Source organism: Prunus avium, chromosome 3 (assembly GCF_965620075.1).
Source record: "Prunus avium chromosome 3, drPruAviu1.hap1.1, whole genome shotgun sequence".
Lineage (NCBI taxonomy): Eukaryota > Viridiplantae > Streptophyta > Magnoliopsida > Rosales > Rosaceae > Prunus > Prunus avium.
The window spans coordinates 36,461,897-36,480,803 of record NC_142286.1 but is presented as its reverse complement, the minus strand read 5'-3'; the positions used below and the strand labels follow the sequence as shown (position 1 = coordinate 36,480,803).

General features: G+C 41.6%; 2 protein-coding genes across 2 annotated transcripts; one reads left to right on the top strand and one right to left on the bottom strand.

Annotated features, from left to right (window-relative positions):
* Nucleotides 1–220: 220 nt before the first annotated feature.
* On the top strand, nucleotides 221–13,893 carry LOC148296070 (receptor-like protein kinase FERONIA). The gene is made up of 4 exons (XM_088250874.1): nucleotides 221–250; nucleotides 2,252–2,947; nucleotides 7,673–8,279; nucleotides 12,527–13,893. Exons 1-4 carry the CDS (start codon nucleotides 236–238, stop codon nucleotides 13,789–13,791), a joined length of 2,583 nt encoding a protein of 860 aa, XP_088107000.1. The 5' UTR covers nucleotides 221–235; the 3' UTR covers nucleotides 13,792–13,893.
* Nucleotides 13,894–17,556: 3,663 nt separating this feature from the next.
* On the bottom strand, nucleotides 17,557–18,272 carry LOC148296069 (eukaryotic translation initiation factor 3 subunit M-like; the record flags this gene model as incomplete). The annotated part of the gene is made up of 3 exons (XM_088250690.1): nucleotides 17,557–17,813; nucleotides 17,985–18,054; nucleotides 18,163–18,272. Coding segments are annotated over 3 exons (270 nt in total), but the record flags the coding sequence as incomplete, so codon positions are not given.
* Between the last annotated feature and the right edge of the window lie 635 nt (nucleotides 18,273–18,907).

Below are 18,907 nucleotides of genomic sequence, written 5' to 3'. Positions count from 1 at the left end.
AAGTTAAGTTGTTATCAAAGTCTCTATTAAAATGACTGATGTTGATCAAGAATCTTGAATTTAGAGTAGATGCAACCAAAAGCTTGACTTGGAAAAGTCTTTGATGATCATATGTGTAATAGAAATTCCAATCAGAGATCCACCCACCCACACATAACATATCTTTAAGCCCTATGTATATATATATATATATGTAACAACCCAAGCATCAAACAAACACCTTGATGCAATTACCATGTTGTTACCTCAAGCTCCATCATAGAAACTTCCCAACCTTTTGACCTTTTTATCTCTGAGTCTTTCTACCCACGTCATTGATGACGAGATATGGAAGAGTAATGCTATTTGGACACACAACATTGACACACTTAGTGACACCCGCTGATGTGTCAATGTATCATTTGCTCTTCTTTTCTCCTCATTTTCTGTTCAGCGAATGATACGGAAAGGGCAGCAGCAGTTGTTGTGAATTTTAGACAACCTGAAAAATTGAGATTATAAAGATTAGTCTAAACACAAATTATACTCGCAAGTGCACAAGGTCAATCGTAATATAGCATGGCAAATACGAGGTCATTCCCACGAGGATTGAGTTCAACTTCCAATTAGTCTAACCTAATTTCCTTCACAAAATACTTTAACTACTCTAATTATATAAACAAGAAATTAAACACGTAGCATACTCACGTAAACACAAAAGGGGTTTTTGAAAGAATGATTTAATTAACAACGAAATTAAAAGACAAAATAAGTAGAAAGTCACGAAACACAAGGATAAGAAATTCAAATTGATAAAAGCACTAGGACAATGAATTCACCACTAGTAATCCGATCTAGCCTCTTATTCACCTACCTATTTACTAACCATTTGATGTCGCCGCTTAGTTTTCCTTTTTCATGAATTACCTATGGTATTTAGGCTAACTCGTATATTCCTACATGCAATTCGCCTATGGTATTTAGGTCAAATATCAACACATAGAAACTCATTAAGACCTATGAAAACCTCGAACAAGCATGTAAACCCTAGGAGTATGGTATTTACCCTAGACGAATTACAAATCCTAATCACAAGAAGCAAGCCTCAAATTAAGTATGGTATTTACTCTAATTTGCATCCGATTACTCAATTAAAAGTCTAGATGGTGATCAAGCATCAAGATAATCAACCAAGTTATTAAGCACAGTGATTAAGAATCCAACATCAAACGGCAATCAATAGATAGGTAAAATAAGAAAACTAGATTATCATACTAGGGCTACATCATGCCCTAGCAAAAGAAAATTAGTTACACATAATCTTAGAATTTGACATCAACAAAAACATAAGGAAGAAACAATAAAACTTAGCCAATTGCGGTACTCTTCCGGCGTCTCCAATTTCTCCTCGTCTTTTCCGTCCTCCCAAAGGAGTTGTTTCTCATGCTTAAATAGGACACCCCACGTCTATTCCTACCCTAGCTGGGCTTTTACAGCAGCCCAACAATAAAGAAAAACCTAATTAAAACATAAATTCAAAATGGGTAAGCACTTGACTCCTCTTCCTACTTGGACTGGGATAACATGTCAATTACTTTGCTTGCACGTTTGGGGTTGTTCCTCCTCCAAGAAAAATCGGGAAAAATATGTAAATTGTAGATTTTTGTCTTATCTTTCCATCCATATATCGCACGCCTTGAGGAAAAATCAGGAAAGTCTTCAAATGGTCATTCTTCCACAGCAGCACAGCTTTGACGGGATTGCATCTTATGCTGACTTAACTTCAAAGACTGCTCTCATTGGCTGCTCCGAAAATTCTAGAAAAATTCCACAATCATCTTCAAGATCTTAGCTTTCATCTCCAATTGGTCTTGTGCTAAAACTCCACCAAAAAGTCGTATTTCCGTTGAAAACAAATTACTTGCTCTGGAAAGCTGAAAATTGAGAAAATAAAGTAATAAGTCCTTTTTAAACCAAATTCTCCTACAAAAACTAAGTATAAAGAGTACATAAATATGTAATTTTATGGACTTATCAGCAGTGACACAAATTTTTCATGCACAAGACTTACTTTATCTTGACTGATATGTTGATCCAAAGTAATCTTTAATAATTTGAAGTCCGTAGCCAGCCAGCCACCTAATAATAATTCTTTGATTGAAAAGAACCCAACCCAACCAGCTTGTTATTAAGCAGAGCAGCAGCCTTCCCACTTCATCCACCACCAACACAACACACCTGAAACCACCCTGTCTTTCTTACCATGAATAAGAACGTCCCAATTCTTACTACTCAACTTTACCTTTCCTTGTTTCTCCAAATTATCACCCTCCTACTCGTGGCCGCTAGAGATTCGCCACCTATCTACACTCCGGTGGAAGATATCACCGTTAAATGTGGCTATTCCGGCAACTTATTAAATGAATATGATGAACGATATTGGCACGGAGATATCAACTCAAACTTTTCCCCCACAATTGGCAGTGACACATCCATGTTCAGAGAAGCACCTCATTCGTACACCGTCCACCAAGTGTCTTACACCACAGCGCGCCTTTCGCTCTCTGAATTTACTTACAGTTTTAAACTCACTTCTGGCCAAAAGTTCATCCGCTTGTATTTCAACCCAGTTTCATATGGTCCTGACTTTGACCGATCCAAAGCCCTCTTCTCAGTCAAAGCCAGTGGCTTTACCCTCCTCCACCACTTCAACACTTCAGTCACTGCAGATGCGTACGGAACAGAGACGATATACAGAGAGTTCTGTCTCAACATGGAGTCATCAGAACAAAGCTTGAACATCACCTTCACTCCGAGTCCGAGCCTAGCAAGCCCAGATGCGTATGCGTTTATCAACGACATTGAAATTGTATCCATGCCCGCCAATCTTTACTACACTGCATCCGAAAGCCATGGAGTTAATTATATAGGCACCACTCGCATCGAGAACAACTCTGCTTTGGAAATGGTGTACCGAATCTGTTGAAACCAATTGTGTCCCACATCGGAGAGAGGGAAGGAGAAATAGTACTTTAAATAGAATTACCCCACTCTAACTAATACCGAGGCCTTTTGTGATAAAACCCCACACCTGAGGATTGTGCAGGTGGTAAAGTGGGGACAGTATCGGTGTTGTTGGAGTGGGCCCTCGGCCCGTTAACCATGTCAAGTGTGTGTGTTGTGCCCACCCGTGTTCTACTGTGTGCCCTAATTTCTTTAGGGTTCTTGTGCTTGCGCCTTTGTCGTGTTCCGCTGTGTGCTCTGTCGTGTTCGTGCCTCTATTTCCTGTGCTTTTGCCGTGTTCCGCTGTGTGCATCTGCCTTTACTGTGTTCGTGCCTCTACTGTCTTCGTGCATCTGCCTCTACTGTGTTCGTGCCTCTACTGTCTTCGTACATCTGCCGGATTTGTGTCTGTGCTGTGTTCTGTTGTATACTCTGCGTGATTTGTTGGGTTTCTGCTACAATCATGGGTGATAATTCCATTGTTGGTGCTGCTGCTGCTTATGCGAATTTGCGTGTTTCTGACTCTATTCCAGGTACTGGCTCTAATACTTGGATAATTGACACTGGTGCTTCTGATCATATGACTTATGATGCTAAATTTTTTGATGAGTTGTCTAGTAACACCCGTAACCCATACATAACTAGTGCTAATGGCTTGCCCTCTCCAATTATTGGCGAGGGCACCATTTCTCTCACCCCAACTCTGTCCTTGTCTCATGCGTTATTAGTTCCCAATATCCATTGTAACTTGTTATCTGTTGGTCGCTTACTTGATACACTTAATGCTTCTGCTACTTTCTATCCTACCCATTGCTCTTTTCAGGATCTTAGGACTCACGAGATGATTGGGCATGGTAAACGGATAGGGGGGGTTATATTATTTGACATTGCCCTCTGCACCAGTTCGTGATCGTGTCGTTAATACTGTTCAAAGTTGCAGTGTCAAAGACAAACAACAAATTTGGTTATGGCATCGTCGCTTGGGACACCCGTCATTTGGCTACCTTAAGCGTCTGTTTCCATCTTTATTCCGCTCCTGTGATGAGTCCAGTTTTAAGTGTGAGACATGTATTTTGGCCAAGAGCCATCGCACTGTATTTCCTTTAAGTGACAGTAAAGCTGCAAAGCCTTTTGATTTAATGCATTCTGATGTGTGGGGTCCGGCTCGCGTTACTTCGAACGGATTTCGTTGGTTCGTCACATTTATTGATGATTGTACCCGACTTACTTGGGTTTTCTTGCTGAAAAATAAACATGATGTTGTTTCCATCATTCCAGAGTTTTGTACTATGGTGTCTACTCAGTTTCATGCTCGGGTCAAAGTATTTCGGACAGACAACGGAGGTGAATATGTGAATAATACTTTAGCGTCTTTCTTCCGTACTCAAGGGATTATTCACCAAACAACAACCCCTTTTACTCCTCAACAAAATGGTGTGTCTGAAAGAAAGAACCGACACTTGCTTGAAGTTGCCCGCTCACTCATGTTGGATATGTCTGTTCCCCATCACCTTTGGGGGCATGCTGTTCTATCTGCTGCCTATTTGATTAATCGTACTCCTAGCCGGGTTCTTGATTTCAAGACTCCACATGATGTGTTTGGTGACCATGTTTCCCCTGTCTCCGTTTCCAAGTTGCCCCCTAAAGTTTTTGGGTGTGTTGCTTATGTTCATGTCTACTCTCATCAACGGAGTAAACTTGATCCTTGTGCTCTGCGATGTGTCTTTATTGGTTATTCTTCTACTCAGAAGGGTTATAAGTGTTATCATCTACCTACCCAGAAGGTGCATGTTACTTTGGATGTGACTTTCCATGAAGAAGTGCCTTATTATGTATCTCCCTCCTCTCCAATTCAGGGGGAGAGGGGGAGTGAATTGAAGAGTTTCGGAGTGAAAAATATGGAAGATGTTGGACATGAAGAAGGAATTTCTGAAGAACATGAAGAAGGATTTTTTGAAGAACAGGAAGGGACCGGTCGCATGGAGGAAGCGACCGGTCGTGAACGAATCTGCCTAGATACGACCGGTCGCATAGAAGTGAACGACCGGTCGCACATAGGAAACGACCGGTCGCCTGCCTCGACGAGCGACGACAATGACGATACGAGTGAAGCGACCAGTCGCCAGGAATGTCACGACCGGTCGCCAGGTGATATTTTGGAATTTTTCGAGCCTCTCTCAGAAGGACATAACAGTGATACTAGCGACTCTCGTACAGATGAAATTGATACAAGACCCCCCTCTGCCCTGCCACTGCCCCAATCAACTCATGATAATGAGGTACTTTCTAGTGATGTGCCTACTTATTCATTGCCCCCACGCACTACCCGTGGGAAACCTAAAATACAATATTCTCCTGATATACATGCCAAGTCCAAATTTCCCATTAACCATTATATGTCAACTGATCGTTTATCTAAGTCATATGCATCATATTTGTGTCAATTGTCTAGTGTATGTGTGCCAACTAAGTTGCAGGATGCTCTATCTGATCAAAACTGGGTAGATGCAATGCATATTGAGATGGAAGCCTTGAACAAGAATGCTACTTGGGAGTTAGTTCCTTTGCCAAAAGGAAAAAAGGCAGTTGGCTGCAGATGGGTGTTTACTTTGAAGCATAATGCTGATGGTTCTATTGACCGTTACAAGGCAAGATTGGTAGCAAAAGGGTAAACTCAGACTTATGGAGTGGATTACACGGAGACTTTCGCTCCAGTAGCCAAGCTCAACACTGTACGCGTACTCTTGTCCTTAGCTGCTAATCATGATTGGCCGCTATTACAATTTGATGTCAAGAATGCATTCCTCCATGGTGACCTCAAAGAAGAAATATACATGGATCCTCCACCGGGTATCCTTGTAACCTCTAAGGAGGGTATGGTGTGTAAGTTACGGAAATCATTATATGGACTAAAGCAGTCTCCAAGAGCTTGGTTCGGGAGGTTTGCTGCAGCTATGAGGAAGTCTAGGTATGTACAAAGTAACTCAGATCATACCTTGTTTCTGAAACGTCGCAGAGGTAAATTGACAGCTTTAATAATTTATGTTGATGATATGATTGTAACTGGAGATGATCAGGTGGAAATACAGAGTCTTCAGAAATATCTTGCGTCTGAATTTGAGATGAAATCATTAGGTGACTTGAAATACTTTCTTGGGATTGAAGTTCCAGATCTAAGCATGGTATTTTTTTGTCCCAAAGAAAGTATGTTTTGGATTTGCTTGCAGAAACTGGAATGTTGGATTGTAAACCCATTGATACTCCTAGTGAACAGAATCACAAGTTGGGGTTGTATCCTGATCAAGTTCCAACTGATAAAGAACATTATCAACGACTTGTGGGGAAGTTGATTTATTTGGCTCATACTCGTCCAGATATTGCATATGCTGTAAATATAGTGAGTCAGTTTATGCACTCTCCTAGTGTAGATCATATGGGGGCTGTGACTCGTATTTTAAGGTATCTGAAAGTAACTCCTGGCAAGGGGTTAATTTTCTCAAAGTATGGCCATACAAATGTAGAAGGGTATACAGATGCTGATTGGGCAGGTTCAGCCACAGATAGGCTTTCGACATCTGGGTATTTTATATTTGTGGGTGGCAATCTTGTTACGTGGAGGAGCAAGAAACAAAAGGTGGTGTTTAGATCTAGTGCTGAGGCCGAGTATCGGGGAATGGCCCATGGTGTATCTGAGTTACTATGGTTGAGAAGATTGTTGAAAGACCTTGATTTTGGGCCTAATAAACCCATGGAGTTATATTGTGACAATACGGCTGCGATTGCAATTGCTCATAATCCTGTACAACATGACCGTACAAAGCATGTGGAGGTTGATCGAAATTTCATTAAGGAAAAGTTGGATGCGAAGATTGTGTCCTTCCCCTTCATCCGTTCAGAGTATCAGTTAGCTGATGTTCTTACGAAAGCTGTTTCTACGAGTATCTTTCTCAACTCGCTTGACAAGTTGGGCATGCGTGACATCTTTGCTCCAACTTGAGGGGGAGTGTTGGCGAGTAGAGCATATCCTATTCTATTTGGGTTTTATTTATTTTTCCTTTTGTGTAGATATTATGTAATTAGGATTCCACTTATTTCCTAATTAAACCCTACTAGGGTTTGTAACCTGTATTATAAATACCTCCTTTCGGAGAATGAAATACATCTGAAAATATTCTATCCATATTATTTGACTTGGTATCAGAGAAGTGGGGACAGTATCGGTGTTGTTGGAGTGGGCCCTCGGCCCGTTAACCTGGAAAGTTTGACATGGTATCAGAGCCAGGTTACGGGCCCGTACTTGCCACGTGATGGGTGGGTCCCCATTTGGCCCCGCGCGATGGGTGAGTCCCCATTTGGCTCCATGTAGGCCAAAGGTGCCACGTGATGGGTGGGTCCCCGTTTGGCCCCGCGCGATAGGTGAGTCCCTACATGGCTCCACATGGTTGCCAATGTGTGGATCTCCACGTGTGACCCATAAAATGGGGTCTCACGTGCGGGGGAGTGTTGAAACCAATTGTGTCCCACATCGGAGAGAGGGAAGGAGAAATAGTACTTTAAATAGAATTACCCCACTCTAACTAATACCGAGACCTTTTGTGATAAAACCCCACACCTGAGGATTGTGCAGGTGGTAAAGTGGGGACAGTATCGGTGTTGTTGGAGTGGGCCCTCGGCCCGTTAACCTGGAAAGTTTGACAGAATCAATATCGGTGGATCCGCTCTGTTCTTTGATCAGGACACTGGAATGTATCGCAATTGGTATAATGAAGAATTGGAGTACCAGTACTTAGACGATCAGAGTTTAAGGTTCAGTGTTTTACCACAAAACGCAAGTATTCAGCTCAACTTTTCCACAGTACCACAGTACTCTGCCCCATCAGAAGTTTACCAAACGGGCCGGTCTATGGGTATGAATAAAACCATAAACAAGAGCTACAATCTCACATGGGATTTTCCTGTAGATTCCATGTTTTATTACCTCGTTAGGCTTCATTTTTGTGAATTTGAACCAGATATTACCGAAATCAGAGATCGAGATTTTCTAATCTACATAGCCAATCAAACAGCTGAAAAAAATGCAGACGTAATCTCATGGAGTGGCGGAAATGGGAAACCAGTATACAGAGACTACGTTGTGTTCATGCTTGCAGACCCTGAAAGCCAGAAGAAAGTAAATCTCTTTCTCACGCTGCAAGCAAACCCAAATGATTGGAACACTAGATACAACGATGCAATCTTGAATGGTCACGAAATCTTCAAAATAAATGACTCTAATAGCAATCTGGCAGGACCCAACCCGATCCACCTCCATACACTCCAAGCAGTACTACACACAATCCTGTCAGTAATATTGACAAGACCCGCCCCGAATTCCTCGGAACCCGAGACGAATCCTGTGGAAATTTTCGACATCACACTGATGCCGGGCCCACTTACTAAGAACCGAGACTTTCTGCCGAAATTTCGGCAGAGTCTGCCCTAAAATTTGGCTTTCCCCAAAATTTCAACCTGCACAAAATTCACATTTTAATATCCCAACAGCCAGCATGCACAAGTTATCAACATGCAATCACATAATAGGCCTTCGGCCTTCAGATAATTCAAAACAGAACCCATAATGTTCTTAAGTCAAGTAATATATAAACCATGAAATCAATGACCTCAACAACTTTACAAATACCACAGAAAATCATTATACCGGATTCAAATCCAACAATCACATCGAAAACCACATCAGAAATCCAATCACATACACAGAATCGATCAAACCTTTTAAACACAATAATATTCCGCGGCTACACCTGGTGAGACCCCAGGCTGCCTACGTACCCTTGGGCAAGGGATCAAGCCACACGTAGTTCTCATCATCAATAGTCACAACTCCGATAATAGACAATTATTTACAACCGAACCAACTATACATTTCAGATCAATTACAATTTTAAATCCGATAAAAACACATTGAAACATTATCACTTTTTTCCCACTGCATCGTATTAAGAAGACATCACAGGCTTGGACAAACTCCGACGGGCCTGGGCAAAATAAATCATCCGAAAGGCTTGGACAAACTCCGACGGGCCTGGGCAAAATAAATCATCCGAAAGGCTTGGACAAACTCCGACGGGCCTGGGCAAAATAAATCAATCTCCGAAAGGCTTGGACAAACTCCGACGGGCCTGGGCAAAATAAATCATCCGAAAGGCTTGGACAAACTCCGACGGGCCTGGGCAAAATAAATCAATCTCCGAAGGGCCTGGGCAAACTCCGACGGGCCTGGGCAAAATAAATCAATCTCCGAAAGGCTTGGACAAACTCCGACGGGCCTGGGCAAAATAAATCATCCGAAAGGCTTGGACAAACTCCGACGGGCCTGGGCAAAATAAATCAATCTCCGAAGGGCCTGGGCAAACTCCGACGGGCCTGGGCAAAATAAATCAATCTCCGAGGGGCCTGGGCAAACTCCGACGGGCCTGGGCAAAATAAATAAATCTCCGAAGGGCCTGGGCAAACTCCGACGGGCCTGGGCAAAATAAATCAATCTCCGAGGGGCCTGGGCAAACTCCGACGGGCCTGGGCAAAATAAATAAATCTCCGAAGGGCCTGGACAAACTCCGACGGGCCTGGGCAAAATAAACTCTCAAACATAAAACCCATAACCGGGGAGGTACCTAAGGTAGTACTAATAACACACAAGTTAACATTCTAAGTACCCCACACAAAAGCAACAAACATAGCACTTTCTCAATTATTATATATAAACTCAAGACACTCGAATATGTCAAACCCACATGTATCACAATTACTTTACAAAAATGAGGAATTCAACTATTAAATGTATAAAGCGTTTAACTAAACCATTAAAATCACAAACATAAGATTTCCATCACAAAACCATACAAATAAACTCATAGACCTACGTAATCAACATAAAGCAAATGACGGTCAAGCCTCGTCCAAACAGGTCGTTCTAATACTCTTCGAAGAGTGGGACTACTTCGGAAGACTCATGGTCAATCGAGGGTCAAACAACCCAAACTTAGTCAACTGGGCCCGCAGGGCCCACGACCTCCATTTTACAATCCGAAAGTTCCTATGGGTTCCACAAGATCTAGGAAACATATCCTACGAGTTTAGTTCAGATCGGACGGTCGGATCGCTCATGATCGCACGATCGGACGGTTATCGTAAAACACAAACTTTAAGTTATTAAATCGGAACATCCGGGGCTCCGATTCATGATCCGTCGAATCCTGCACGATCCTAGGAATACCTAGATCAACATATATTAATTTGGAAGTGATCCAACGGTTCTAACCTACCGAACCCGGAAATCACACAATATGTAAAATCCGTTCGGGGTTCAAACGTTATCCGAATTCATATCCGTAAAATTCTACGCGCTCGTGACAACCAGGAGATCATTTCAGAATAAAATGTCTCCCTGCTACAGTGCCCACGCGCCGGCACACGCGCTGGCAGCGCGTGGGTGTCCAAAGCGATAACCACTCGCCGGAAAAACTTAACATCTTGGCTCCAAACTCCTACCCTAGGTAATACACCTAATTTGGAGTCACTTTTGTTCTTGGACATACCCCAAAAAGTGGCCGGAAGTGGCCGGAACCGGAAGCCGAAACCGGCAGATTTTCTATCGCTTAAATAACTACCAAAACGCATAAATTTCTCAAATCTAACCCAACTAGCAGCTAGAACAGCTCGAGAGTTTCAAGATCCATACCTGGATCGCAAGATTTGGTGGCCGGAAGTGGGAGAACGAGCGGCCGAAAGTTCACGAAAAATCTGTCCAAAACCGCCAGTTTCGTGGCTGTTTCCGGCGATCACGACGGCGGATCGGGTCGGCGATGGGCCGGAACTGGAAGAGGGAACGGTGGTGGTCCTTTTGGGACCGATGCCACCCCAAGTGGCGGCGTGTGGTGGTGGCGGTGGAGGAGAGAAGTCGCTGCCATCACAAGGGGGGGGGTCTGTTTTGCAGAGAGAGGGAGGGAGAGATCGTGAGAGAGGAGAGAGGAGAATCAGATTTTTAAAATCTGATTTTCCTCAATTACGATTTTACCCCTCGGAGTATTTAGATCGTACTTTCCTCGTTATAACTCCGATCTGAGCCCACTACGTGTCTACGGACTCGTTTCGACGTGCTCTACGCATCGGTACAATCGGAATTCCCAAATTCCTTCCCGAACTTAAAATGACCTTTTGGCCCCCTTTTAAAATTAAGTAAATATTTATTAATTTCAAAACCCTTAATTAATTCAAATCATTTTACTTTTATTGTTTATTTCAATTTATTTTCTCATCCAAATTTATTTTCTCTTAATTTAATTATTTTAATTCTTTTTCGGACCGGGATGTTACAAATATCACCCTTCAATGCGGCTATTCCGGCATGCTAGTCAATCGGGATGACGGCCGAAATTGGACTGGAGACATAAATTCAACATTTTCTCCCCTTGAAGTACACCAAGCTCAAGCTGCTTCAAGTTACACATCCCTAGTAAGAGAAGCATCTCTGTTGTCCTCCTTTCCCGGTGGAGTGCCAATTGTGCCTTACAAAAGAGCACGGCTGTCTCTCTCTGAATTTACATACACATTTCCACTCACCACTGGCCAAAAGTTCATTCGTTTGTATTTCTACCCAGCTTCATATGGTGACGACTTTGACCGCTCCAACACCCTCTTCTCCGTCAAAACTGGTGGCTTTACTCTTCTCCACGACTTCAACACTTCTCTCACTGCCGATGCGTCTAGGATGGGGACGATATACAGAGAATTTTGTGTAAGCATTGAGGAGGGAGAGGAGAGTCTGAACATCACATTCACTCCAAGCGAGGCAAGTCCAAATGCATATGCCTTTATCAACGGCATTGAAATTGTATCCATGCCAGCAATCTTTACTACACTTCTCCTGAAAACCCAGATGGGGCTGATTTTGTTGGCAACCAAGTCAACTTCCGCATTAAAAACACGACTGCTCTAGAGATGGTCTACCGATTGAATGTCGGGGGACCTGCACTCTTTCCCAAGAAAGATACTGGCATGTACCGCAAATGGGATAGTGATGTTGAGGAGCGAAGTTACTTAGACACTTCAAGTTTAAGTTCAAGCCACGTTCAACAAAATACTAGTATTGAACTCAACTTTACCACAATTAAAGACTACACTGCGCCAAAAGAAGTTTACCAAACCGGTCGGTCAATGGGTGCGGGCACTAATCTCACCTGGCAATTTCCGGTGGATTCCAAGTTTTTATACTTGGTTAGGCTTCATTTTTGTGAGTTTCAGCCTAAAATCACCAAGGTTAGAGACCGAATTTTTACAATCCAAATAGCCAATCTAACCGCAGAACAAGGAGCCGACATAATTGAATGGAGTGGTGGAAATGAGAGACCAGTGTACAGAGACTATTTGGTTTCCATGCCTACCGACCCTGGCGGAACCCGAAAGAAAGTTAACCTCTCTCTCGCACTGCAAGCAAATCCAAATGCTGGAATCTTGAATGGGCTCGAAATCTTCAAGCTAAGCGACTCAAATGGCAATCTTGCTGGACCTACCGATTTGACTCCGTCAAGTTCAGTAAAACACAACACCAAGGCCATTGCTGCCGGTGTAGCTTCCGGGGTACTTGTGCTCTCTGTCCTTTTTGGATTCCTGATTTTCAGACAACGATGGAAAGCCAAGTCCTTTGTCTCCATCCACGGGCCAGCCAAGTCAACAGAGACTTGCGGGTCATCTTTACCCCCTTATTTATGTCGTTACTTTCCACTGGCTGAGATCAAAGCCGCCACCCAAAACTTCAATGATAATTTCATCATTGGAGTTGGCGGGTTTGGGAACGTGTACAAAGGCTATATCAACGACGGTGGGGCTACCCCTGTAGCTATCAAACGGCTGAAACCCGAGTCATCACAGGGTGCCCATGAGTTCAAGACGGAAATCGAGCTGCTCTCCCAGCTCCGCCACCGCCATTTAGTGTCTCTCATTGGATATTGTACGGACGACAATGAGATGATCTTGGTGTACGATTACATGGCACATGGGACCCTCGCCGACCATCTCTACCACAATGAGAACCCGCCTCTTTCTTGGGAGCAGCGGCTTCAAATTTGTATTGGTGCGGCACGAGGGTTGAGCTACCTTCATACCGGGGCCAAGGGGACCATCATCCACCGTGACGTGAAGAGCACAAACATTTTATTGGATGAGAAATGGGTGGCCAAAGTATCAGACTTTGGATTGTCAAAAATGAGCACTACCAACACGTCCAAGACTCACATTAGTACAATGGTGAAGGGTAGTTTCGGATATTTGGACCCGGAATACTACCGACGTCAACGGCTAACTGAGAAGTCGGACGTGTATTCTTTTGGTGTAGTATTGTGTGAGGTACTGTGTGCAAGGCCGGCTGTGATGCATACAGTGGAGCTGAAGCAAATAAACTTGGCTGAGTGGGCCAGGAATTGTCATCGCGACGGGGAACTTGATCAAATTATTGATCCAAGCATAAGGGGTAAGATTGAAATTCAGTGTCTGAATCAGTTTGTTGAGATTGCAATGAGTTGCATGAATGATAGTGGGATCGAACGGCCGTCAATGAATGATGTTGTGAGGGCGCTTGAGCTTGCATTGCAGCTCCACCGCAACTGCATTGAAAGTAACAATGAGGGTGCCTTCGTCAATGACAGTTCCGCCGCGGAAATTAGAAGTGCTGAGCCAGGTTGCGCTACAGATGAATCCATCAAATGTATATCTGAGACGATCTTTTCTGAGATTAATGATCCAAATGGGAGATAATGGACAGCATTTTTGAATTACCCAAAAAATGTATTTGTATTTGAAACCAATAATGTTGAATGCAAATAAATTACTTGGAGTGACAGAATGCTAAATTTTTTACAAGCAAGTCTTTTATTTAAACATCGGAAAGTAATGGGAATTTTACCAAGTAATTAGAAGGTAATGGGATATATATAAATTTTTCTTTGAAATTCATAGTCATCGCTAAGAATGGGAGTAATTATAAAAATTTATTAGGTGTGTGAGTCAGTCTTACTCAAAATGCACCACCCAGAATTAAGTAAATGCATACATGCATTGCACCAAAGATGCCAAATCTTGTTAAAGCATTAATCAAACAAGAAGCCTGGAGTGGGAAATTCTGTTGACAGTCAACAATTTCCGGAGATGTTGACTTAGAGACTGCAGAGTACATCCACATGATTTTTGGGCAATTAGTGGAGGATGCGTAATGCCATGAAAGGTAGTATCCTCCTGCGGCTTCAAGTGTTGTCGAGGATCTTCCCTTTGTTAAGTTCACAAAGGAGAAGTTGAAGAATGAAGAAGTGGTCTGTGCTGTTTGTAAAGACAGCATTGCGTCGGTCCGTCGGAGGATAATGTCAGGAGCTTACCCTGTTGCCATTACTACCATCAGGACTGCATTGTGCCCTGGTTGGGCATTCGAAATACATGCCCGGTTTGCCGGTGAGGGCTGCCGACAGATGATCCTGATTATGAAAGGAGCAAGTGTGAAAGGGCTACCCGTGGCGAGCCCGGCGATTCAGAGGTCAGGTTTGAGTTCGGGTTTGAGCAATTTGTGTGAGATGTTTATATAGCTATATATACTCTTGGTTTGCTGAGTGTAAAAATTGTAAATAGGCGTTTTTCGGGCAGTCTCATATCCAATGATGAAATGAAGCTTGTATTGGTTGTGAACATTTTATAGCTTTGGTTAATTTGGTGGAATTTCTAAGTTTAATAAATTGCTTCTTGTTGGTGTTACTTGAGGTCTTAGTAGTGTTTATGCAGCAAAATTGAGACTTGAGGTCTTAGAAGTTTGAAGAAGTATGTTTAGAGTCTAGAACTTTGCACCAAAATATTTAATAAAGAGAGATATAACCTTGTAAATATTGGGTTTTTTTGTTTCTGGGATTTAGGATCCAAAGTAGAAGATCCAAAGTTGGGTTTTTTTGTCTCTGCTGCAATGAATTTGAAGGCAATGAACGACTTGGGGGAAAGCAAAATAGGAGATCCAAAGTTGGTGAATTTTAAATGTTCTTCTGTAATGTTCTTCTATGAACGAAGTGGAGGTGGAGCTGCTGCTGCTGGCAAAGGCAAATTGTGAGGACTCGTGTTATTATTTGTGAGTTTAAACTCATTTTCTTTGGCTTTGCATTAACATTAACCCCATACATGATGAAAGGGAGCCCAACATTTTAGACAGGAGATTCCTTTCGATGGGTGTCATTTTCTATATATATATTTTGTTTTAAGTGAAAAAGAAATTATATTGTCAGCCATTGAATTTATTTTAACAAAATCGGACGGCTAAGATTAAAAGAGGAAAGAAAAGGTTGTGATATGTTTTTATATTATAGGATCAGTATACCCAAAAGCAAGTCAAGTTGTGCATGCAAACAATAATAAAAACTCACTTGGGCTATAGCCCAGGTTATTCCCTGATAGTAAATATGTTGCATCAATGTTTCATATCAGTTGTATCTGAACCAAATTAATTGAATGAAAAATTAGGGGCAATGAGTCGTTTACTCGGGTTACGTTTATTGTAGTTGTTTGTCCCATGATCATTCTAGAAGATTTCGTATTGTAAAATTTTAATAAATTGCAACTTTGTTAGGAATTATGAATCAAATACAATTGTCCTATGTTGGAGAATAAGTTGTGCATAAAAGGATAAGGGGTAGTTCTCCTTATATTGCACCGTTACCTTTTGAGATAAAACTCGAGTCAAGTTACATTCCTTACACAAGAACAATGCAAATAGAGACAGGTCATGGATAGTTGAATATTACATCCAAAATCTCGTGGAAAGAACTAATTAGGAGTGAGTTGTATCCACTCTAAACATTTGCTATAGGGTGAAGAAAGATCACCTGGTAATTGCTCCTAGAAATATTCATCACATAAGAGAATTTTCATGCCAAATGCTCATAGTACTAGAATTTTTCGGGAATGTCCACCCTAGCTAGTGAGAGGGTTCTTGCTGTTTGTTTTTTGTCTTTCTTTAACTTTTTTTCCTGGCTACATCATGCACATAAAATCATGAAACATTCAAACATGAAGAAGCAAGCGAGCATGCAAATGCGAGGGGGGTCGCAGCTTGTTTGGACGAGTCTAAAACTAAAAGTCTTTTGTGCCATTTCGCCAAATCATGGAAAATATCAAACGAGACAGCCATTCCGCTGTCTAGTAACTCAATTCCCACACACAACCAAGTTCCACAATAATATCTCGCCAAGATATTCCTCTGCCCCATCAATTTTATTTCAATCGACTGTAGTGTTTGTGGTCCTAGTTTGTTTTCCTTTCACATCTCTAGTTAATCTCTGTACAAATTCTATATAGTCAGTCTACAACACCCGTCAAATACTCCACGGGATGTTTGTCATGTGGATGTGGATGATTTGTGGTGTTCATCGATAGAGAGCTGAGAGTCAATTGAAACAAAAAACTTTTCCAAATTCGAGAGCGGTGTAAGAATCCAAACATGCGTACGACCGACTCCCTTACAAATTCATAACTACGCCTAAGAATGGTAGTTAGAATTTGACCCCTAAAAAAAAAGGAAAAAAGAAGAAGAATGGTAGTTAGAACAAGAACTTACAAATTTTGAAGAAAAAATCTTTCAATTATGATTAACGACGGTATATATTTTTACGGTTCATGTCTACCAGTAAGTAATATAACTAAGGATTAACTAACTACTCAAGTCCACTGCGTCTACCCTAAAAGGAATTAAGCAAAGTGGGTGCTTAGACAAACTGCTCAAATTTGAGATGCAAGCAAAGTCTTTGATTCAAACATGAGAAAACAATGAGCAAATTACCAAGTAAATGCTGACTAAATTAACACAAAACAACAAACTTGCCCAGATCCCTCTGCCCAGTCGATGCAAGATACAAGAACCACAAAGAAAGAGACCCCACAAAACAGTGTTGACACTTAGTCTACAGCCTACCCTATGATAGTCAAAGTCTACTATCTTCTATTTGTGGAAAATCTTTCATTTAGATTAGTGCCAAATATATAACATGCAATGAAAGTCTTTGATTTAGTCATCAGAAAGTAATGGGAACTAAACCACGTAATCAGACAAAAAGTTAACTGGGTTGACAGAAAGCAATAAACTTGCGTATAGTATCCAGGCAATTTCTTTGCATTTACACTGTGCAGCTTTTCCCACTTCATTCAAACATTTGGCACTAGACCTCCTCTCAATCATGATAGGCACAACCAACAGATTACAGCCACTTTTGTTTAATTATTCAATGGGATAATATCCCAGTGATGCTAACGATGGATTCGGATGGATAGTAAGGTCATAGATCCAAATCTTGTGGAAAGAAACTAAAAAGGAGTTTTCCTGTCCACTCCTAACAATTGCAAAATGAATCCTATCGCGGTCGAGAAAGATCACCTGTTACGCTGCAATTGCTCTCAGAAATATATTATTCATCACCAACATATTCGAATTTCAGAACAAGAGAGTTTTCCTGTCAAACGCAACAGAAGTTGGTGATGATATATAAGCAGTCATTCATCATTTAGCACGCGTATAATCATAAGATTTGTAAATAACAAGAAACCTTTTTCCTGTCAAAATTTCCAAAACATTTGGATCCAAAGTCCAAAGGGAAAATAATTGGGAATCATAAATACTACTTCAAGCTTTCATAAGTCAGCCAAGAACCTACATAACCAAAAAATTTCTAACGAATAACTAAGCCTTGCACTGCCTGCGAGCCATCTTCAGCTATCCTGTTAGCTCGAATTGTGCTGATAACATTTGCAACATTACCCTGCCAATGAGAACTTTGTCAATATACAAATTCAATAATGAGATTTATGGACTACGCAACAAAAAGAGTGGGTCTTCATACAGTACAATGAATCAATTCTCGTTTCTTTGGCAATTATTAAACAAGAATGACAAATAAAGCATGAAGCACTAGATGTAGGCAGTTACTTACCCTCCAAGTTGCTAACTTTGATCTAAGTGTAAGCCATTGTTGCTGCCCAAATACTCTCTCAGTACAGCGGCTGCAGATCAAAGGCTAAATCAGTTCAAGAACAAAGAAGCATAAAAGAACGAATAAATAAATATATGTTTGTTTGTGTGTGCGCACAAGCTATGAAACACAAACTTACCTCACAATCACCACTTGATTCATCTGGTCCATTTTACAGTCCATTAACTTAGCAGTTATCGCTTTGACCACCCAAAGTTCGACTTCCTCATCAGTAATCTGCCAAAAATATCAAACGAGACAGCCATTCCGCTGTCAAGTAACTCAATTCCCACACACAACCAAGTTCCACAATAATATCTCGCCAAGATATTCCTCTGCCCCATCAATTTTATTTCAATCGATTGTAGTGTTTGTGGTCCTAGTTTATTTTCCTTTCACATCTCTAGTTAATCTCTGTACAAATTCTATATAGTCAGTCTACCACACCCGTCAACTTCTCCACTGGATGTTTGTCATGTGGATGTGGATGATTTGTGGTCTTCATCGATAGAGAGCTGAGAGTCAATTGACACAAAAAGCTTTTCCAGATTCGAGAGCGGCGCAAGAATCCAAACACACGTTGACCGTCTCCTTTAGAGTACTTCCACTCATTTGCAATGGCAAAAGATAAGTGATAGTATTTGCCCTAGCAATCTTTTTTGGCTTTTTCACCCATTGCCGTAGCAACCTAAATGCAATTACTTTTCACATGTGATTAATTTTATTTATATGCATGAAGAACCCAATTAGTATCTGATCTTTCTCTTCTCTTGCTATTATCAAGAACCCAATTAGCAGCATTCCAAAACAATAACCATGAAGAAACTCCTTCTCCCTCCTCTGCCTCTTTACCTCCTTCCCCTGTTTCTGCAAGTCGCCACCCT

What these genes read in the sequence shown, in the direction of transcription:
- LOC148296070 (XM_088250874.1), top strand. An exon ending in ACAACTCTGCTTTGGAAATG is followed by an intron (nt 2,948 to 7,672) that starts GTGTACCGAATC and finishes TAACCTGGAAAG; the next exon opens with TTTGACAGAATCAATATCGG. An exon ending in CAATCTGGCAGGACCCAACC is followed by an intron (nt 8,280 to 12,526) that starts CGATCCACCTCC and finishes AGCTAAGCGACT; the next exon opens with CAAATGGCAATCTTGCTGGA.